The sequence below is a fragment of the Protopterus annectens genome, chromosome 1.part0, assembly GCF_019279795.1.
Source record: "Protopterus annectens isolate FY-2018-M chromosome 1.part0, PAN1.0, whole genome shotgun sequence".
Classification (NCBI taxonomy): domain Eukaryota; kingdom Metazoa; phylum Chordata; order Ceratodontiformes; family Protopteridae; genus Protopterus; species Protopterus annectens.
In genome coordinates, this window is record NC_056725.1 from 1,799,605,235 (window position 1) to 1,799,629,478 (window position 24,244).

Genomic DNA, 24,244 nt, shown 5'->3' on the forward strand with positions numbered 1-24,244 from the left:
TAAACCTGTTAGGTAGAGATTTACCATGCAAACGTAGATGTACTGTTTGTTGCACACCTGAGAGTGTATTTCTAGATATTCCCAATGAATCTTTATGATTATATTCACAAACCATCTGTCCAAATGAAGATGCCCTTTTTGCTTTCATAACAGCAGACCAGAAAGTAGAAAAAGCTGGTATAGAGGAATTAAATATTATTCCTCCACAGCTGTCGACTGCTCATGACAATGAGGTAGGGCTCACAAAGGATGCACAACCTGTCCATTTAACATTAAAACGTTGTGAGTGTCTGCACATGATATGTATCCATGGTAGTTCAGTATCTGTTACTAGTAAAAGTAGAGAAAGGAATTGAACCTATTGTTTCTGCCTTATTACAACAAGGTATCACTGTCCCAACTTGCAGTCCTGTAATATTCCTATTTTACCAGTTAAAAAACTGGGAATAAGTACATATATGGTTGTACAAGATTTATGTGCAGTGGATGCTGTAGTAGTGTCAACATTTCCAGTTGTTCCTAACCCTGCAACCGTAGTGAGCTCTGTCCCTTCAGAGGCCACCACCTTTTCAGTGACAGATATTCAATCTGCCTTCCTTTCTATCCCTATACATCCAGATAACCAATATCGGTTTGCTTTCACTTATAAATGTCAACAGTACACTTGTACTAGGTTAGCAGAAGGGTATACAGAATCTTCCACCCCTTTTTATACAGAAATGAAGAAACAAATCAGATTAAATTTCCTCATAGGTCTACTTTGATTCAATATGTAGATGATTTGCTTTTAGCTTCAAAACCTGTACCTGACTGCAAACAAGACACTATTCTTCTTTTGACTTGGTAATCAGAATTAGGATTTAAAGTTAATAAAAACAAACTGTAGTTATGGAAATCACAGTTCAATACTTGGGACATCTTATTTCAGACGCTGTTAGAGTTTGTCTTCAAGAATTTCTGTGATCCAAACTGCACCACACTGCACTACAATGAAACAGCTATGAGCTTTTCAGGGTTTATCAGGTTCCTGTCGACAATGGATTTCTAACTATGCAGAAGTACCAAAACCTTTGTTAGAATTGTTAAAGATAGCCCCAAATAGGCAGGATTATCATGAACAAAGTTTTTAAAATTGAAAGCACTGTTTTTAAATCCTACTGCACTCGGGTTGCCAGAGTTTTCAAAGAATGTTTTCTGTTTTGTAGCGTAAGAAATAAAAGTAGCATTAGGATTGTTAGTACAATGAAGAAATGATGGTTTTAGGCCTGGCACTTAATGCAGTCAAATCTTGATCCTGTAGCTGCAGCCCACCCTACTACCTTAGGGTGGTGGCTGTGATGGTGGGCACTGAAGACACGGCTGCTGTACTAACTTTGAGGCACGAGACTGATGAGGCAGTTCCACGTTCTGTGGAAGCTCTGCTACTGAAAACTAAACCACAATACATCTCTGCAGCATGACTGAGTAAATAAGAACTGTCTTTTCTTAATAACCCTTCTTTACAGATTATTCAATGTCCAGCACTTAAACCTGCTTTTTCCCACAATTGTGTGGTTGTTAATATCACTGTGCTTCTTCCTATATTAGACTTGAAAGACGTTCCTTTGCAGAATCCAGATCTCATTCTTTTTGTAGAAGACTCCTGTGTTCAGAGAGATAATGGTGAACTTGTATTAGCATTTTCCTGTTTGCACACAAGACATTTTATTAATTGGACAATTAAAGTGAAATGGATCTGATCAAGTAGCTGAAATAGCAGCTACAGGTGAAGCATGTAAAACTGGCAAAGACCAGTCAAGTTACCATATTTACAGAATCTCAATGTGCCTGTGGTGGTGTTCATGATTTTGGTAAACTGTGGAAACGGAGGCATTATTTAACAGCAAAAGGGGCATTTATTTTAATTTTGTTTTTGTTAATGAATTGTTAGACGCTTTATTATTATTATTATCAAGACAGATAGCCTGAGTGAAATATTCCCCACACAAATCTGATTAATCTTTTGCAATAAAACACTTTTGCAGATATGGCAGCAAGTCATGCTGCACTGTCTTATCTTATCCTGTTCAGGCATTATTTTTGATGCTATTAAATAAAAATAACTTTTCTTTACAGGAGTTATTGTCTTTTTAAGCTCAGACGGAGGACTCTGAGGGGAGGTGGTGGATAAGTGATGGCTGCAGTTTCTCTCTTCAGACGTTTTGCTGCGCCATCTGGACGGTTGACAAATAGCCCCATTACATTTTCTAAATCAGCTGGTAAACACTTATCACTTGCATTTTCATTTGGGCAAAATGCATTAATATAACATTTTCATGGACTGGTATGCCCCTCACCTCTCAAAGTCACTCAACCTTTTGTAAATACGTGTGTATCTGTTCCCTATAGTGGGACTTTATTGAAATCCCTCAAGTACTGACATTCTGACACATTAGTTTGTTGGTCGACATTTTCTCTGTATGGGTAGAAGCAAATCTGTATGTGAAGAATGATTCACATGTGGTGACAAATAACCTACTGTCAAAGTTGATTTCTAGATTTGCTATTCCCTGTAGTATCCAGTTTGATCAATGATCCTATTCTACTAGTCAGGAAATACAGCAGCTTTGTAGAGCATTAAGTTTTAAATTGCAGTTTCACTGCCCCCACAGACCACAAGCTTCTGGGATAGTAAGAGTGAGCTAATTAGACTATTAAGCTTACACTAGCTAAAGTGTGCTAAGAAACTGATGTTAAATGGCAAGAAGCATCGCCTTTAGTTTCTTTTAGTATAAACAGTGCACTTAGTGCCCCTAGAAAATTGTCCCATCATGAAATCCTCATAGGTAGACCAAAAAGACTGCCTGCCCCCCAGTTGCAAGATACTGATTGGAATATGCTTTCCTATTGTAAATCTCTGTGTTTTCTTTTGCAGAAATATGAAACTGTTGTTCTGCAGGCAGCCCAATGACCACAGCAGGATCACCATAACCTGCATCCTGGACACTGTTTACATCAAAGCGCATTACCAAAGAAGCTCACTTAACCCTAGAAGAAAAGGACCACACTTGGTTGTGCTCATAACTACTACTGCCAGAAGCATAGCTGTTTCAATCAGCTCCCTGGACTGGTGCTAGGAACCAGCACCACACCCCCTCCTCAATGCAAAAAAAAAAAAAAAAAATGTGTTTCTTTTCCTGGCACACTGACCTGATAGCCAGATGCATGACCCCCCCCCCCCCGCACCAACCAGGTTCTGTTCCTGTGCCCCGCCCCCAACCCTCCTTTAACATAGTTTATTAAAAAAAAAAACAAAAAAAAAAACAATTTTGCAAACTGCCTACTACAACTGTAGCAAACAGTTGCTACAATTTACACCTGTCGGCATGGAACACTCTTTTTTTTTTTTTTTTTTAACTAAAACATAAGAAAAGAAAAAAAATTATATTTTTAAACTTTTGCAAACTGCTTGCTACAAACGTAGCCACTGCTACAGTTTAAACTATACACAGAGCAATACAGCACTCAGGTTTGATTGAAAATGCGATAACAGCTTTTAAAAGCCAGTATTACATTAAAGAGTGATCAGGCTCAGCTGATCACACCCCAACAATTTGCGCCTGGGGCTGATGCCCCTCTTGCCCAACCCTAGCGATGCTATTGGCTACTACCATCCATTGTGAGGGCCTCCACACCTCAATCCATGTATCACAAGTCAAAAAGACCCCCCCTTGTCACAAGTATAACCGAAACACCAGTGATGTCAGACCATGTGAACCAGCACAACTCATCTCCATGGGAAGCTGACAACAAATCAGGGACATCATTGCATTTGAAAGTGACAGCCCATAATGTTTTGCCATTCAAACCAAATCTGGAACCAAATGTAAACTGTTTGCCATCCAACCAGATTCCACCATCTGCCACCTAGCTCACATCTGGAACTGAATAGAGTTAAGTAGCCCTTGTTACCTGACTAGGAAGTTATAACCTGTGATTCTACTTCCTCCTCCTAGTCTGATTCAACTTCCAGTAAAAATTCTTCAAGTCCCACAACATTTTTTTCTTGCTTCCAATTCCAGCATTAGATTCATGCTGCCTTTTTGACACAAAGTTGTACATTGCCTTATCTAGACAATTTGCTCTTTCAAAATCATCTGCAATTAAAGCCCTTGGGTCAATCACTTCTAGGTGATCATTTCTTTTACACAATGAACAGCCAACCAAACATCTTTGTTTACAGTTTCTTTGCAACCCTCTCCAGCTCCAACATGCTCAATTTTCCTGGGTACCAATCTTCACTACAATTACTGTTCTTATAATAATCATTTTATTTTGCCTGATTTTGCCATCTGAAATCATAAGTGCGTCATCCTCTGCAAATATTAGAACTGTAAATACGGAATTATTACTTAACAGACATATACACTTTGCTAAAAATAGACAAGTATTTGGTTAGAATTGAATCGAGAGCACCTTAATGGCATCCTAAATTTAATACTTTCTCTACTGTATTGCATACTTGTGCATAAGACCCTCAACGTTAGCAATGGCTGGGTTTGTGCACATATTCCTGCTGCACATGATGGGGGTATTACATTGATTCCTACATCAGTGACCAACTCTGAGCTTCATATTAGATTTTGTCTTATTTTTCTTGCTAAAAATCAGAAGAATAAACATGTCTCTACTCCATTTAATGTAACACTGCTTCAGCTAGCAATGACTGCTAAAGCAGATGTTTGCTATCATAAAATGGAACACTGTAGGAATTTGTGATTGCAATTTTACTTGGAATATTTTCAATAGGGCTGAAAGGCAGGGCATGGCAGCATTACATGAATATTACTACATTTGCATAAATTAAGTTTATCCCCGGTTACCTACAGACTGATCTGGTTATTACATTGGAAGTGCTATTCCAGCTATTCCATATAAAGCTACTTTATCATAGGATCACAGGAAGTTAGTAGGCTAATGGCCCAAGGGCACTTACAAGCCTAGCCAAATTTACCCTTGTTACCACAATCAGCACCTACTGCCGCTGTCTAAGAGGGACACAGGTGGAACCCCTGGGGTGAATTTACGGTTACCCATCCAGTCATCCAGACTGCAATTAAAGAGGGTCAATGAGATGTTCTGTTTGGCATGAAGTGTGAGTCTATTCCAAAGGATTGGTGACCTCTGGGAGACAAATCTGTCCTTCCAGCAGGTTCTATTGATGTCACATACAAGGTTTAGGTCCTTAGAGAGAGTAACCAGTGTGCCATTTGACTTGCAGATGTGCAGCATTAATAATAAGGCAGGGTCAGAGATCGCCTCTGAGTTGTCTGTATGAAATGGAATAAGAAGACAGTGATTTAAGCTGATCTGCATAGAAACGCTGTTGAAGACCTTGATTTTTCCTAGTGAGGAACCTTTGTGGTCTCTCCAACTGCTGCAAGAGCTTTGAAAGGTACATACCAAAACGGGCGTTGTACTCAATTACTGACCTAATGAATGAAGAGTACAGGGAGGTGATAACTTCGCCTTTTCTCAAAGCAATGCCCTTGCTTATTAGATGAGCCACATAGAATTCCCTTCTTACCACTGTGGAAACATGGTGATCAAAGGCAAGGTTGCTGTCAACCTCAGTACCCAGAACTCTCACCACTGCGTGCATACTCAGGGCATTGCCATTGATGTGGTAATTTGCAGGAACATCGCTCTTACCGAAAGGGATAACAAAATTTTTTTGCATTGATTTTGATGCCATGACTTTGGCACCAGTCATTTGTTTGCATAAGACCTTCTTGAAGGGTGTTAACATTGTTTGGAGATTCTATGACAGCACCCAGTTTGCAGTCGTTAGCAAACTGTCAGCCACTGCCCCTTGGTTTTAGCTTGTACTTCTAAATCTACTTCTCTGAACAGGTTACCAGGATCGATCCCTGTGGAACACCACTGGTTACTGGTCTGTTGTTGGAGGTGGATTCCCCTATTTTGACTGTATAGGTTCTACCAGTTCGCAACTCGCCTTACAATATAAGCATTGATAACTAGCTTTTTAATTTCTCCAAGTCTTTTGGGTTTCTAATACCACGACAGGAAATTTTATAAAATTAGTATTGTTTCAATCTTTGAGGTCAGCCAGAAGTGCCCATCGCAGCATCCACAATGTGTCCAGTAATGACTCCTCCTGCAATTCATACGGAGTTGCATGTATCGGTAATATATCTAAATATGATTGTAGATTATTTTTGAGAAGACCCATTGCTCCTACTACTATTGGGAATGTCTGGGCATCTTTCTTCCATACTGCTCTTGTTTCTGCCTACAAATCCTGATACTTTATGACTTTGTCTCTCTCTGTACACAAGACACTGTAGTCACTGGGTGCAGTGATTTCAATGACCAATGCTACTCTTGTCTTCTTTGAATGCCTGTTTTTCTTGCATCTAGCTTTTGAAATGTTGGTAATGGGTAATCCCATGTGATGTAGACTTCATCATTTCTCTGATGCATTGTGGCTCATGTTTCTAGTGTTTTTCGGCTACTTTAATATTATAATGTTTGCACAATCCCAGTGCAACAGTCTTGCCATATTATTATGCCTTTCATTATACAGTCCTTCTGTCATTAGTATGTCACAACCAGCAGCGAGGTGTGCAACTGTTTCCAACTCGGTTTTACAAAATCTACATTTGTCTGTTTCTTCCACATGTTCAATGGACTTTGTAAACCAACATGTACGTAGTCCACTATCCTGGGCCACCAATATTAACCTTTCATCTTTTGGTTTGTATTCACCTCTCTCTAACTATTCCGGAGTTCAATCCTGATCAACATGAAGCTGTTCCAGAAGTTTTCTATACCTGCAGCTATATTTATGCATTTTCCACATTTCTTGCCCTCTCATCTGATCCTTCACCTTATATCCTTTCTTTTGTTTTTTGGCACATTCAGATGCTGCCTGATTTTAGGTTCATAGGTTGGTACTAGGCTATCGGCCCTAGGGCCTATACAAGCTTAGCCATAACAATTCCCTGGCTATTTCTTCCCACAATATTTACTTCCCTGGACCCCTGTCTAGCAGGGCAACTGACGTGATCCCTAGGGTAAATTTCCTATCTCCCTCCAGTCAAGGTTTCTTTTGAAGAGGGCCAATGAGGTGCTCTGTTTGACATGTATGGGCAGTCTATTCCAGAGTATGAGGAGTCTCTGGGTCAGGAACCTATCCCTCCAGCATGTTTTGTTCATTGTGATAACAAGGTTTAGGTCCATGGAGCATGTGGCTCTGATGGATTGGGATTTCTTTAATCTTTTTTAATCAACTTTCAGTTTGATTTCCATTCCCGCTTGATACCGATATGCTTCTGCTAGACTAAGAAGGGAAGTCATCTTACATTTATTTTCCTTATGTTTCAAAACTTCACAATGTTTGGGTCTTGTGAGGTCAGCAGATATGTATGCAGTCATTAAGTTAAGGCTCTGCGTGCGGGTCATGCATGTGGAGTTTTGCTGGCAGATATGCAGCAATTTCATCAAGGTGGGATCAGATATTGCTCTGTATGCCAGACATAGATCACCTCTGAGGAGTCTGTATGAGACTGAGTAGAGGGACATGGCTTTTAGCCTATCTGTGCAGGATAGATTTTTCAAGTTGTGGATTCTCCTGGTCAGAAACCTCTGGGGTCTCTCGAGCTACTGCATGTGCTTCATGAGGTATATGCCGAAAGGAACATTATACTTTATGATCGGCCTGATAAGGTCGGAATACAGGGAAATTATGACTTCCTTTTTCCTGGAAGAACTACCCTTACAAATGAGGCGAGTCATGCAGAAAGCTCTCCGTACAATGGAGGCAACATAGTGGTCAAAAGTTAGACTGTTGTCAACTTGGGTGCCCAAGTCCCTCACAACTGCTTACGTGCTTAGGACGTTGTTATTAATGTGATCATTTGTGGAGATGTCACTCTCCCCAAAGGGGATGATGATGCATTTTTTCTGAATTTAGTTTGAGGCTGTGTTTCTGGCACCAGTCATTTGTCTGGGTGGGACCCTAGTAGTATGTCTACATCACTAGGGAAGTTGATGACAACACCCAGCTTGCACTCATCTGCAAATGTGGTCAGCCACAGACCTCTGGTTTTGGCTTGCACCTTGGAGAAGTATATCTCAAACAGCAGGGGTCCCAAGACCAATCCCTGAGGTACTACTCCTTATGTGTCTGCTACTTGAGGTAGCTTGCCCTATTTTGACTGAGTGATCTCCATCAGTGAGCCAATTAGCTACCCGTATGGTCACATACAGATGTACACCAAGCTGGGACAGTTTATCTACTACTCCAGAGTGGGGAATAGTGTTGAAGGCCTTAGCCAGGTCAAGGTAGGTGGCATGCACCATCTTTCCCTCATCCACGGCTTTGGTGACTGACTCAAAGAAGTCTACCATATTTAACAGACACTATCTCCCCTTGACAAAACCAAACTGTGTGGAATCAAGAGTTTGGAGTTTGCCAATGTCTTTGTTGATGTGGTCCATAATAATGCGTTCCATAGCCTTGCAACTCAGGCTAGTTAGGCTGATGGGTCTCTAACTGCCTGGATAGGTGGACTCTCCACCTTTGTGTAGAGAGATGACTGTGGCCATCCTCCACTCGGCTGGGATGAAAGTAGTACTCAGGCTTAGGTTGAATAGGGTGCTTAATGGTGCTGCAAGTTCCTGCCTGAGTTGATGCAGGATGCAGCTTAGGATGATATCGGGTCCCATGGAAGCTGTGTTTTTAGCCTTTGAGAGGGTGGTAATAAGTGGTGGGAGGCAGGTGCTGGGGACATCATGGATTATTGATGGGGGGGACCGAGGGCTGAAGTTTTCATTGAACCTATCCTGCCAGCGGGTTGGCTATATCCACGGCATTTGTGTATGTGGTGTCCTTGTCCATCAGTTCCGAGCAGATATGGGTGTTTCCCCTTAGATTGCGGACATATGTGAAGGCCTTATGATTGCCTTTAGTAGATGTGGCCAATTTGGACTTGAAGTTGGTGTTGGAGGACCTCAGTAATACCCTTATTTGCCTGTTTAGGCCAAGGAGAGATTGCTTCCAATTTGGCACCTGTTCCTTCTTGGTCCTGGACAGCAATTATTTTCCTTTTGTTGTAGAGTTTAGTTATAGCCGGTATCCACCAGGCAGGTTTACTCTTCTTGAGGATGAGGATTTTGTCCTGTAAGGTATTGCTGAATCCATACATTTACATAAATGGTCATATAATACTTTGGTGTAGGTTTGGACTTAAGTGCCAGTTCCTACTGTTGGGGAGGGGGCTGTGAAACGGTTTAGATTTTCCCTCAGGAGGTTGTAATCAGCTGTAGAGAAGTTTGTTTTGTTTAACTCTAGATGGTGACTTCAAAGGTGACCGCTTTGTGGTCTGATCTTACCACGGATGATGACACTGCAGGGATGCTGCAGTAGTTTCCTATGTTAGTTAATAAGTCCAAGATGTTGTCACCTCTTGTGGGGGTGTCAACCAGCTGGTCCAAGGCACTGGCATTGATGAAGTCAAGGAATCTTTGAGCATTTGTGTTCTGGCTCGAGTGGTTCTTCTAACCAATGGTTGGCTAGTTAAAATGAGACAGGATCAGGGTATAGGGTTGAATCTTAATATATTTGAGGAGGTCCAGATAAGCCGCATGGATCTCCTGAGTTCAAGTTGGGGGCCTGTAGCCAACTATAATTTGAATAGGGGTCTTGTCAACCATTAACTGCATCTGGAGCATCTCCTGTGCATCATACTGTTTGACCAATCTAGAGGTCTGTATATCTTTGGCATATATTGAAACACCACCTCCTTTGGCTTTGGTGCCCTCAGTTTGGGGTCTGTATGTGTGATAGGATGAGTAACCAGGTAAGGCTCGGGTGCTCTCTGCAGCTTTGAGACAGGTTTCTGTGACTGCACAAATGTCAGCATCTTCCAAGGTTAAGAATGCTTGCAATGAGTGCAGTTTCATATTGAGACTCCTAGGGTTCAGCAGCATGGCATTTAAATTACATTCAGATGAGGTACATTAGATTCTCATGTTGGTAGCTTTGACCTCAAGACATTGCCTAAAAAAGGCACTATGGGAGGCAAGAGCATATGCCAGGAGCCTGAAGCCCAAGGGAGACAGATGCAGGGTATCACTGGCAAAGCATCATGGTATGTCAGTCGTATCTTCCCAGGCCAACAGGTACTGGATCCCCTTAGAATGACACCAGAAGCTAAGCAAATTGTTAAAGTCAATCACTTTGTTTGTATTGAGGCATCATTCTGGGTGACAGTAGAATGCTGCTTAAGGTTTGTGACATACCTGCCTGAAACACAGATTCGGTGAGCTCGATCACGTCTCTCTTCATATAGTCCAGAAAGGTACGTCTCAAGTCATTCACATCAACATGTACTATGACAGAGTCATGGCAGTACTGGTTGAGGGACTTGAGTGCATGGGTGATGTGGTGGATTCTGGCACCTGAAAAACAACTTACAGTGACTTTCCCCTTATCCAGCCTGGTGAGGGGCACATCTGTGTATCTCACAATGGAGTCTCCTATGATTAATACATTGGGGTTATGGTTAAGCTTTAATGGCTGAGAGTCACAGGCGTGTAGACTATGTGTGGTGTGGTAGGCTGTGGAGTTTGCATGTGTTTTTGTCTCGGAGGTCTCTCTTGTTTAGGTATGTTTTTGTTAAGAACTTGCGCATACGTAGTTGTGTGTTGGTGTGGGTCATGTTTGAGGTGTGGTGTTTGTGCAGACAACCTTCTCAGTGCCAGGTACACTGGCTTGCGAAGGAGAGAGCATAGACTCCAGGTTTTTAATGTAATTGCATCTCTTACAAATTGTGTTCCTAGGTGATAGTTACAGAGGGTTGTCTCTGTACATGACATCTGCTACACTGTCTCAGGGTGCCTATATCAACCAGATTGGCAGGAGAAACTGTAGGAAATTATCCATCCATATTTGCCAGAATCAGTGAGGGGGATGAGCTGGGGGGGAGGGGCAAAGGTGGAATGATCTGAGATGGGTACTAGTAGCTTGCGTTTGTACAGAGGCTGTAAAGAAGCTTCACTTTCTCAGGATCAGGTGAATGCTAATAAGGGAAAATTTGAAGCTGGAATAGCTTACAATACAATACCTTCCAATCAGCGCAGTGGCAGTGCTCTACGTACATACAAGCATAGCCCTGCACAAACACAGGGTTTAAATATCAGAAAAGATAGAAGAATCTAGAAGCTGAGACTACTACCCAATTCTGCTAGGCCCTGCACTTTCAACCAATCAGTTGTGCTAGAGAAGGTCAGGCAACCCTATTACTCTCACTGACAGAGAAGGCAGGCCTCCTACCAACACAAGATAGCTGCCAGGAAACGAGGCAAGCAAAACAACCAGGCCTGGGATGCACCAAACCTGTATCCAAACTATGCTACTTGACTAGCACATAGAAAATGCATGGAAAAGCACAGATAGAGCACTCACAAACAGAAAATACAACTCTCAGTATGAACAAAGCAGCTTACAGTTAAGTAATTCGGTAAAAACACAGTTATGGTAATAAAACACTACTCAGCAATGAAAATACAACTAAAACGGTATAAAACAGTACAAGAATGCAGTGAAACAGTAAAAAAAAAAACTTTATAACAATGCAAAATGCAGTATATTAGCTGTATAGCACAACTATATGCGTTAGGAAGTGCAATTCAATGAAATAAATGTAAAAAAAAAAAAAAAACCAACGAGCACTTATTCTGCTCTTGGAGCCTCAGGAATGTCTCCTACGTCACAGTGATGAATCACCACCCCTCAGCCTGGCATGTACTTCAATGTGTATACCTTATGTTAATTAGGTGTCCCTGATTCTCTCATCAAGAGTTTGACAGGTATGCATAAAATATCAGCTACTGAATTTACATTTTTATAAAATATATGTATACATAGAAAAATATTTATTTAGCTTTCACATGAACCTAAATGCGCATGATCCCAGTTTCTGCATCCTTCCAGAAATCAGCACCAAGATGCCATATACAGCCTTTGTGTGTTCCTTTAAAACATGAAACTATCTGGTGAAACAATTTCTAAGTACCCCAAAAAGTACCTACTTACGAAGTGCAGCATGGTGCCTATAGCATGCTACATTAATGCCCACAAAATTGCTTTTAAGACCAATTATGAATGATTTTCCTCAATTAATCCAAGAGCAAACACACTAAAATTCTTCTAGTTGCAATGCTGCATAGGTATGCTTACTTGAAGTAGTTTCCAACGCATGTTGAGGTCATCAAGTTGGCGAGAAACTGAAGGAGAGAGATGTACATTAAGTGGAGACAGCTGACTTGAAATATCATTCACTGCCTGAACTTTTTCTCCGATGGGGGCAATTTCCTCTTGGAAAGCCTAAGGAAAGATTGTAAACTTTTATTACATGCAGAAAGCTCTAAGTTAATTCTTTCAAGAAACCAACCCTCTTAATTTAGACATAATCATCATTATGACAGTAACTACGTTAGTCCATTAAAAATAACCTACTTTCAAGACATGCTGTTAAACTTTTTACAGTCCTATTTATGGGATGAGTTACACAGCTGCCAAGAAACACAGATAGGCAATATGTACTGCAAGTTAACTGTTGTAGTGACAATGCTAGTGCACAGGAGGTGTGGGTGTGTGCATGTGGTTGTCTCTCTGATGCACACATATACCTGCCCTTCATTTTCACCAGACAAAGGCTATGAACAGTAAGCTTAGGAGCCTAATTCATTAGCTCTTCTTTCAGGTGATAATTGAGACAGAAGACGGAATGGAAAAAGAAAAGTGAGGCATAGGTTGGCTTTTCTGCAGCAAAGGATTTAACCTATACAGCATAAAATAAAAAGTTATCATAGCTTCTGACTCCCAGTGTGTGCATTAACTTGGTTTTGGACTGAATTTTGGAGATGGTAAGTGAAATACATTGGCGTTGTGTTGCCTTAATCTTTTATCTGCTGGCATTTGTTTAGTACTGCTGTAGCTCCTGTATAAAAGCCAAGAATCCAGCTGGGTATGTTAGTGTTAGAGTGTCTGTCATGAGTAAAGATAAATAAATACTAGGATCATTGCACTCATATACTCTATAATATGAATGGCATTTGGTAGAGGTGGGTGTCAACCCTCTGCTAGAGCTTTCAGGGGTCAGCTGTCCCTAAAGAGTATGAAGCTCTTATCACACCATGATGATCAGCTGGGAGTGTAACTAAAGAAAGTGTGGCCTGTATCACCTTCCAGACTTTTCCGATGCTGAAGTATCACAGCTGACAGATGCTGAAGCAAGAAATGCTCTGGGAGCAGGTTATAGGAGTCCATAAACATCTAAAACTAATGAAAGCAGCACTGTAATTCTGCAAAGCCCAAGAAGTCATGTTGTTGCCAACATACATCAAAACTGGTTAAAGAATACTTTCAATCATGATAAAGTACAGTTGTGTACACTTACCATAAATGTAGATGTTCGAGTGTATTCACTGTTGCAGTCCTCACATAGGGGTTATCCAGCTCCCGGTAGCCCTCAGTCGGCCCGAATACCAAAGTCCTTGGTATATGACGTCGGCTGCCGCCGGTTGTAAAACTGATGTCAGTACGTGAGGTATAAAGGGAGGCAGCTGATGCCATTTCCTCAGTTTTTCTTGCCTTAACTGTCAGAAGTCCAAGGATGATCCAGGAATGGTAGCACCCTGGACACGTCATACAAAAAATAAAAATCCATAGTCTGTGCCTTAGGAAAAAAGGGGGAAAGGAGGGTGGGAAACCAGGACTGCAACAGTGAATACACTCGAGCATCTACATTTACAAGTGTACACAACTATACTATGTTCTTTGTGTTTCACTGTTGCAGTCCTCACATATGGGTTGATTCCCAAAGCCCAGTAAGAAGACAAAAGGGGGGAGGAAGGATCACAGATTAAGGGTTGGTAAGGAGGCCCTGCAAAACTGCAGAGGCAAAACCAGCCCTGGATTTAGAAAACAAAGGGAGATTGTAATGCGTCATGAAAGTATGGACAGAAGACCAAGTAGCTGCTTCTAGAATGTCCGTAGTAGGCACACCTCTCAGAAAGGCTGCAGAGGTAGAGGCTGCTCTAGTAGAATGGGTCCTAATACCCTGAGGGGGAACCTTTCCATGCTGCAGGTAACAAAACTGAATACAATGAGCAACCATTTGGAGATGGTTTGTTTTGAAATAGCTTTACCCTGAGCCCCAGGAGCAAAACTAACCAACAACTGTTCAGATTTTCGAATGGATTTAGTCCTGCCTAAGAAAAATCTTAGCTATCTATGCACATCAACAGAGTGCAGAATCCTTTCCCCTTTATTTTGGGGATTGTTGAAAAATGTAGGCAGATGAAAAGACTGGTTAAGAGTTAAACTGGAAAGTACCTTGGGCATGAAGGAGGGATTAGTTCTCAGAGAAACTCGATCTGAGTGAAAAATAATGAAAGGTTCTACTGCCATTAGGGCTTGCAGCTCAGATACCCTTCTAGCTGAAGTAATAGCTAAAAGGAAAGCAGTCTTCCAGGATAGAAACTTCAAATCTGCAAAGGCAGCTGGTTCAAAGGGAGGCAGAGTAAGTTTTTCCAGGACAAAATTAAGATCTCAAGCAGGAGTAGGAGCTCTTCTGGAAGGTCTAAGATTACTAGCTCCCTCAGGAACCGTTTCATCAAGGGGTGAGAAAAAATGGGTTGCTCAAAAGAACAATGAGCCGAAATTGCTGAAGCATGAATTTTGATTGAAGAAAAAGAAAGTCCACCATTAAGCAATCCTGCTAGGTAGTCAAGAATGAGTGAAAGAGAAGGATGAGAATTTTAGTCAGCATCCAAGAGCAAAATCTCTTCCATTTATCTGCATAGGCTTTTCTTGTGCTAGGCCTCCTGGCCTCATGAAGAACTTCAACCACCTGTTGGGAAAGATTTAAGGTATTAGGCAGTTAAATGGAGAGTTTTAAGATGAGGATGAAGGAACTTTCCCCCTCCCTGAACCAACAGATCTGGTACCAGAGGAAGATGCCAAGGCTGAGCCTGGGAAAGGCGGAGATACCAATGCTGCCTGGGCCAATCTGGAGCTATCAGAATACACTTTGGTTTTTCGTCCCTTATCTTTAGCAGCACTCTGGGGAAGAAGAGGCAGAGGAGGGAATGCATAAACTGAGAGATGTGTCCATGTGAAGGACAACACATCCACCCTCCAAGCTTTGTTGTGAAACTCCCTGGTGCAGAAGGTTGGAAGGAGATGATTGCTGTGAGGGGAGAAAAGATCTACTTGTGGGGTGCTTCAATGATGAGTGATGTGTTGGAAAATGTCCCTGTTCAGTTGCCACTCGTGAGGATCCAGAACATGTCTGCTCAAATGATCCACCAAGGAGTTTAGCCTCCCTCAGAGATACTGGGCTATTAGATGTAAGCCCATGGATGCTACTATGGACCATAGTCTCATGCTCTGTCTGCACAAGGGGTAAGAGTGAGTCCCCCCTTGCTTGTTGATGTACCACATGACTGTGGTATTGTCTGTCCTGATTAGAAGAGTCCCAGGGTAGAGTAGGTCCTTGAAAGCCAGCAAGGCCTGCTGCATTGCCATTAATTCTTTTAGGTTTATGTGCAGATGAATCTGCTGGGTGCTCCAAGGCCCCTGTATGCCCCTGCCCTCCAGATGAGCCCCCCATGCAACATCTGAGGTGTCTGTGGTGAGAGTCTGGCTGGCAGACGGTGGATGGAAAAGGCAGACCTTTGTTCTGAGAACAGGCTGTCGCCCACCAGAGGAATTCCATTTGTAGACAGGGAATCAGGGGAAGAATCAAGTCCAGGTCCTGTGTGTGTTGACACCAAAGATTCTTGAGGTACCATTGAAGTTTTCTCATATGCAAACTTACATATGGGATCATCAAAATACATGAAGCCATGAATCCCAGTGCTTGTAGGAATTGCCTTGCAGAGAGCTGGATCATGCTTGCCAAGTTCATGAAGTAAGCAGAAAGAGCTTCTTGCTTCTGTTGAGGGAGCAATATCATCTGGGTGGCTGTATTCAGACTCACTCCCAGGAACACAATCTCCCTTAAAGGAACCAACTTTGACTTCTTTTCATTGAGTGTGTAACCCAAAGAGGTGAGAATGTTCTTCACAAAATCCAAATCCTTTTCGAATTGTTCTGGGAAGTTTGCTTGAATGAGACAGTCGTCCAGGTAAGGATAAATTTGAATGTTTCTCTGTCTTCAAAAAGCAATGGCTGGAGCCAGGCACTTCGTAAAAACTCTGGGAGCAGTAGATAAGCCAAAGGGCAATGCAGAGAATTGAAAGTGTTGCTCCCCAGCCCTGAAGCGAAGGAACTGCCTGCAACTTTCCCTTATTGGGATGTGCAGATAAGCCTCCTTGAGATCCAAAGTTACCAGCCATGAATCCTTGCCCAGCATTGGTAGTAATTGTTGAAGGGTGAGCATCCTGAATTTGGGAATCACAAGAAAAGTGTTTAGAATGGACAAATCCAGAATAGGGCGCCAGGTGCCCCCTTTCTTGGGTACCAGAAAAAGCCTTGAATAAAACCTAGGCCTGCCTGATTTGGAGGAATTGGATCTATGGCCCCCATAGTCAGTAGAGAAGAAATTTGAGTTACTACCTCTGCCCTGAGAGTTCTGGGTATGTCTGGGTACCCTTGTAAAACAGGGAAGGTGTAAAAGTAAAACTTGTAACCTTGGTTTACTATATTGAGCACCCATTTGTTGTCTGTGATGGTAGACCATACTTCTGCAAACCTGGCTAACCTTCCCCCCAAAGGAAACCCAGGGTCTGCACAGGTAGGCACAAGAAGGCTGGAGTCACTGAGAATGCTTGCTTTGGGAAGCTGGCTTAGAACTCCCCAACTTAGAAGAAGAATGCCATTGTTTAGCCCTTTGAGGGGCAGAAGCCTGCCCTCTGGAAGATCTGAAACCACTAGGCCGGTGCGACCCTGCTTGCCAGGATCAGGGAAAGACCAATTTTTGGAAGGATAATGCCTACTACACTGAGGAGGCTGAACCTGAAGGAAATCTTTTACAGCTTGCATAGATTTTGCCTTATCCTCCAACTTTTTCAGTACCTCCTCAGCTTTATTACCAAAAAGATTGTCCTTGTGCAAAGGAACATCCAGCAATTTAGACTTAACTTTTTCAGAAAGAGGCTGCTCTCTGAGCCAAGCATGCCTTCTAATTATGGAACCAGTGGCTGCTGGTCTGCAGGAAGCCTCTGAAGTGTCAAAACCACAATGAAGTGAATGCTCATTAACTAAAGTGGCAGAATTCAGTAAGTCTTGTAAATCTTTGTTTTCCATCATGGAAGGAATATCTCCAAGTTTAACCTTAACAGCCTCCAACGTATGCTGCTGACACTTAAGCATTTGAAAAAGACAATTCACGGATCTAATGGCAAGAGTTGCAGAAGTATAGACATTTTTACCCCTAGATTCCTTATCAGAAGGTACATGGTTTCTAGCAATGGTAGCCTTAACACCCTTGGGGCCTTGAGAAATAATTTCTGAATCAGCAGTAGGGTTTCTAAAAAGGAATTGACGAGATTCAGGAACCCTATATTATCTATATGGTTTTCTGGGGGCAGGAGGAACAGAATTAGGAGTTAAAGAATTTTCCATGAAGACATCATCCACAACTTCAAAAACTGGAGGTACAGCCAGAGCCTTATGCTGTGGCAAATCTAAAAATTCCCTGATTCTTTTCTTAGACTGTAGAAAATCCTGATATTCCCATTTAAAATGTTCCCTAAGAGTATTCAAAGTATCCCCAAAGGAAAAATCTTCTGGAGGGGAGGCAGAAGGGATAGAGTCCTCAGCATCAGAATCCTCAAAGCCAGAAAAAAGTTGAGAATTTCCTTCTTCATCAGCAGACATACTGGAAATCTCAGAATCTGAGACAGACAAAACATAAGGAGATAATTCCCTAGCCCTCTTTGAAGGGGAGGGGGGGTTGATGAGAGCCCCTAATCAGGGAAAGAAGATCACCAGCCATCTTTACCAACTGGACTGAGATACAGGAGGGGAGGCCGATGCCTGCTTGTGAGTAGGTTTGTGGCTGGAAGGTTTACTAGCAATCCAGAGGGACTCGGGAAGCCTAGCAACTGCAGAAGCCTGAGCTAAGGTAGTCAGTCTGGTTCTGGTCTCATGTCGAAAAGAAGAGGCGTCAGAAGCCAGTGCCTGCAAAGCAGCTCCCGACCCATCCGAGGCGGCGACAGGCAGAAGGTCTGAAGACGAAATAGCAGCCTGCAGCATGGACGACTCAGTAAAGGTCTCAGCAGAGGCTTGCGGCTGAAAATCTGTGGACTGCAGGAGCTGCAAAAGCACCTCACTGACTACCGCGGTGCTGACAACCAATTTCACCTGTGCGTCGTCAGTAGATTTAACCCTAGGCCTGTCGCGGTCCTTGTCTTTGCGTTTCCTAGGAAGATCGAAGTCAGGAGACCAGAAGATGCCTTACTGATGAATTTAGGCCAGACTCCAAAATGCTTATACAAAATCTTAGCTCTACGGTGTATGGTACGGGGGTTAAAGGAAGCACAGGGATCACAGCTAGGGACAGTGTGCTCAAGGCCCAAAAAAAGTTATACAATAGGAATGGAAATCTTGGTGCGGAATCTGTTTTCCACAGGCAAGACAGTTATTAACTTTATCTGACATTCGTTAAAGCAAGAAAAGAGGATCCCCAATGGGGTACTTATCTGAAGGCATCTTCAACTTGGTAGTCAGAAAGCGAAACAAAGGTAAACTGCTGACCAGCAATAGTGCGAATTGCATCTGCTTCGGGCTCCACGGAAAGAAAGACTGAGGAAATGGCGTTGGCTGCCTAATTTTATACCTGACATACTGACATCAGTTTTACAACCAGCGGCAGCCGACATCATATACCAAGGACTTTGGTATTCGGGCCGACTGAGGGCTACTGGCAGCCGGATAACCCATATGTGAGGACTGCAACAGTGAAACATGAAGAACATCAAACATAGTACAAAACTAAACAGAAAGCACATCTTCAGTTAAAGATCCCTAACAAAAAAAAAAAAAAAAAAAAAATAGTAACAATCCTATAAATTCAAAACATAATGTGCAGTGTCTCATTCAACATAACGTACTGAGTTTCAGTCGACTGTTTATACAATAATGTGAACCCAACCATGACAGCAGCACCAGATAGTTGGTGGGGGTCAGCAATGACCCTACTATGGTTATGTCAAGTGCACTTACACAACTGCAGCATGTTCATCAGAAGGATCAATGCTACAAGCCAATCAGAAAACGAACAAACAGTACCAAGAAGTGTACTTGTCATTCCAAGACATGGGTGAACAATCTTATACAATGACTTGACAGACCACAGCAGCAATACCTGCTCTACTCCCTTGATAGGAATCCCTTGAAAAAAGTATTAACAGATGCTCAAGTAGCACCCCCAGAGATATTTTGGACAGAAACACTTGTGATGACTGCTGATCTGGTGCACTAAGCTCTCACACCTCCCATTTCAAAGTTTTTACTGCAAAATGTAACGTGACTGGTCATTCATCTGAAAAGGGCCTGGTTAAAGTTTCGTTGACCCTACTTCCCATTTACCAGGGTCATGAAAAAATGGTATGTCTGTGTGAAACGTTCAGTCCTAATAAAGCAGCATCACATCTGCATGTGAATCTCTCTAAGTTTCTCTCATCATTATTCTCCTGATGCTAAACCAACATTAACAGGACAGACTGATGGACCGGGATCTGGGTATGCACAGACAGTAGCCCTATCTTCCACCATCATGTGGCCATAGTGGTCATGAAATCCTTTTATGTTGCTCAACTTGTAAGTAAGGACATGGCATCTAAGACCAAAGGGGTCATTATCCTACTGTACTCCTCCCTTATCAGACCAATCATAGACTACAATGCTCCCCTCGGTAAGTACCTGACCAGGCATATGCAGCAGCTAGAGCGACCTCAGAGATTCCCTACAAAAACAACATAAGGTACAACAGACCTGCCTTTTGCAGAGCCCCTTAAAGCCCTTTCCCTCCACTCAAGTCTCCTATAGATTGCTGAGGGGTGATCTATGCCTAGCTAACAAAGCATCCACAAACCTCAAACTTATGAATCTCCTACATATTCATCAAAGAGTAACAGAAATAGAAGATCTAAGGACCTGTACTTTGTAAATTAAACAGAACATACCGGACAGACAGATGTGTGTCCCAGAGAATGCCTCTCCTAATGAACAGGTTTCCCAGCCATGTGAAGCTGAGTTCATCTATTACCCAGTAGAAGCACAACCTGGACCAGTGGATGGGCATAGGAAATTTACAAGGGGATTGGCACCTATGTCCCTTAGGGATATAGGAAGCTTTTAAATGGCTGTCTCTCAATGTCCTATTTGGATATAGGACATCATTATTCCTTTGGAAAAACTTGGCTAGGCTTAGAAAGACCCCCTGTGTCATTAGCCTAGTAACAGTCTATGAATCTATGACGGTTCATAAAGCACCATAGACATATAAAAAGGAATACGTTTTCACTGACAGTGTTTGTGGAAGACAGTGTAAGGTCCTCTGCAAAGTAATGATTGCAGCTCATAAATCATGAGTGAAGTGACTCATCAAAAAAAAAGTTCTTTCAAAATAAATATCTGTAGTCAGTTGTGTGCTGGCAGGCTCAAATGGGGGCTTTATTTAGGTAGTATTAACTCCACACTGGAGGTTTTCGATCTCCGCAAGAGATTTTCACTCCAGTGTCTGCTGTCATGCTGGGGAGGTCGGGGAAGCTATTAAGGCAGAGTGCCTGCTTTTTCCATTCTTGTCTTCAGCTACGCTTTTAGTAATGTAACAAAAAATAAATAAAGGTACCTCTAAAAACAGATGTAAAACTCAAACTACACTTTGCATTAAAGCCTTTTCCATCTGGTGTTTTTTTTTTACCTTTCATAATGGGAAAAACTCGTGAAAATGAATACAGAAGGCCTTGATCCATGTGATTAAGGAGGCGCTGGTTAATATTAGTTCCTTATCAGGCAGCATGTTAACAGAACTGAGGAAGTTAGTGACTCACATGGGATGTAAACAGGCCCACATCTGGTCACCCAAAAGCTGCACAATGTTCTTATGTTCTTGGAAGCATGCACTTATCTCCACACAAAGTTAAACAATAAGCCAGAATATATATATATATATATATATATATATATATATATATATATATATATACACACATATACAATGACTATAAGGGATCACAGTACACTAATGATATAAGTACCTCATTACTATCATAGACATAAAAAAAACGGTGCCTTAGTACACACTATACACAATATAAAACAAAATACCTAAGATAAGCTAGAAGAAAGGAGGGAGTTCTTGATGAATGTCCTTTGATTCTGACATCTCTGCTTATGGCAAGAACATTTATCTAGCCACTCTCAAGATAAAAACCTCTACTAAGAACAAATGGCTACAGGGTATTGCCCTGACATCCTCTATGCCATGAAACAGAAGTTTTTGATTGTTATCTGTTGGGTGAGAAGCCAATCTCAAAGCTGGAGAGATAATGGTTCTTCTGTTTTCAGTGAGACAATTAGACTTGCTTTGGTCAGTTTGGGGTGATGAGAATGAGTTAAACTCTTTTCCTTCTTGTGTTTATAAGAACTTTAGGAGTGAGAGAGACAGAAAACACCATCTTGGTTTCAAACAATTAATAATACACTGACCAAGATTAAGTCTGAGTAAACAACGCTTAACAGAAGGTGGTGGTCCACTGGTTCTCCCAGGATGCAACTATATTGAACTGTAAAGATCTCCCACTTCTCTGACATGTCTAGAAATATCATGCCTGGTATCCATTAATGGGGAGCCATGATTTTTCTGTTCAGTGCACCTATGAAATGTCCTGTTGCCTGGAGATGTACACTGCCTCAAGGCAAAGGATGAGCTTTACCAATAGGACAACAGGGATGACTGCAAGTAGGAGCATATGCAAGAGGGGGAATATAACTTATTGAAAATCAGCAAAAGAAATAAAGCACTGGGAACAAATAAATAGGGAGGACAAGTCATATAGTGGGATGACACCAAACAGAAGCTTGGATTATGAGTTGGAGACCGCATTTTCTACCATGGATTGGTAACAGAGTACAGGTATAGAGAAATGTTTAGGGAATGTTAAATGAAAGATCAGCTCTGGTTGAGTTTATAGTGGAGTTCAGAACAGAAGCTGCAGTAAAAACAAGTCTAATTAGAAGGGCATACAAAACAATGTACCATAATTATAAGAATCAATCAGAAGACCTTATAAAAGACTGGGAAATGAGAAATGAAAGGCAATTTGCAAAGAAACAATGAGAGGACATCTGTATGGCTTGCAAGTATGCAATACAATTTAGAAGGTTTAAGACTTTTGCACTAAAGTGTTTGCACAGTTATATTTATTTGTTTACATACATACATTTGTTTACTGGGAAAGTCCGACTGGGTCAGAAGTCCATTTTCAGCAGAGGCCCAGGGAGAAAAGCTCCACAGAAATACAAGCAATATACAATAATTAGATAGTACAACAGTATACATACAGTAAGATGCAGAATGCATATCTTCTAGTGTTAAATTAAAAATGAGAGGACATCACATCTGTTAAAGGTAATAACGATTCTTTATTTTACTTGTACAAGGACACACCAATACTTAGATGCAGTAGAAAAATGTCTGACTAATACTGTTTTTGCTCTTGCTTTTATAGCGAGCTATGTACACAAAACACAGGAAATTTAACAAGGCCAACTGTCAACTTGAGCATTGCATAGCTAAGCAACTTTAGGCTTTAGCAAACATGAACTTGTATTCCACCCACATAACTAACAGGTGTTAGACCTAAACGGTTCTGCTTTAGACAAATATGACCTATATCAAATGTCATGCACAAGCTGATTTTTTACATTTACTGCTTTGTTAGGCTGCTTCTAATCTAGGTCAAACCTCAAAATCATCAACACAGTTTGTTTTTCTTGTAGGTTAACGCCTTAAGCTTTTGCACATACTTTACATTAGCAAGCCTACACATGCATATGTCCGACAGAATGAAAGTTGTTATTAAGCAAAATATTATTACATTTCCCCCCTGTTAACACTTTTATTTCTGTTAGGTAAACGATTTTCAACATTCTTACCTGACTTTTCCCATGGATTTTCGTTCAGGAGATTCTTAAAGACATTTACCCTTTGTCATTGATTCATTTTGAAAAAGATTTACTTTATTTTGAAAAAGATTTACAAAACCTTTGTGCAATACCTCCCATAACTCATCCTGTTTTTGCCACAATCAGGACATGCCAATTTTATGCAAGAGGTGAAATATCTTCAAGACGCTGGACTTCTTTTTTTTTCTTCTGGTTTCTCCTTTGGGGCATTCCTGTTCCCCTTATGTCCTCCTGATTTCATCCTTTCGGATCTCGGACGATTCTTCCTTCATTTCTTTAGCTTTGTCGCTCACCTCTTTACCTCATTGACCTGACTCTTCACCCCCCTTTAATCTTAGGTGGGTTATAGATGATTTTGCACAAAGGTTACTTTATAACTTTTATATGTCAGTATATGCGTCGTCATACAACTCAGTATATGCAGCATTATTTACTGGCTGCAATTGTTGGTACATTGTTTTTGAGACAGCTGTTTTAACCAGTTTTTGCAGTAGTCCTCAAATGCAGGGAATACAACAGCATCCACATGTCACAAGAATAGCTGCAGCAACCCCTATGGATATTAGCAGGTTACCAATGAGGTGACTCCAGTTCCCGAAACATGCCTGTAGGAAATCAGTAAAAGGATTATTTACACCTGAGTTTTCGGCCAGTTCCTTAGACAACATGTCAAGTTCTTGCAGGGCTCGGGTGATGCTACCGTCTGGTGCCGTGTTGTTTGGAATATAAGTGCAGCAGAAGGTCCCGAACATTTTGCATACCCCCCCCTCCTTTGCCAGTAACATGTCCAGAGCAAGGCGATTTTGCCAAGCCACTAGAGAGGTTGCCTCCAGCTGCTTGGCAACACCCTTTAGAGCATCCTTTGTATAATTTACAAAGCGTTGTTGGTTGTAATATATATAGTTGATCCAGTCCACATTTTTGTTAGGTTGCACCCATATGAAGATGGAGACAAAACCTGCAACTATTTGGTTTATTGGCCTTATATTCATTGGGGACCCCCTCGGTACCCCAATACTATCAATATACACACCG

The 24,244-nt window shown here is 41.6% G+C and overlaps 1 protein-coding gene across 4 annotated transcripts in view; it reads right to left on the reverse strand.

Moving 5' to 3' along the window:
- Positions 1 to 24,244, reverse strand: part of UTRN (utrophin) — a 4,744,936-nt gene that overhangs the window by 865,509 nt on the left and 3,855,183 nt on the right. For all 4 annotated transcript variants that reach the window (XM_044069601.1, XM_044069592.1, XM_044069610.1 and 1 more), the window contains one exon: positions 12,245 to 12,391. In XM_044069601.1, the coding sequence (XP_043925536.1) occupies positions 12,245 to 12,391 (147 nt within the window). The remainder of the gene's footprint in view (positions 1 to 12,244; positions 12,392 to 24,244) is intronic.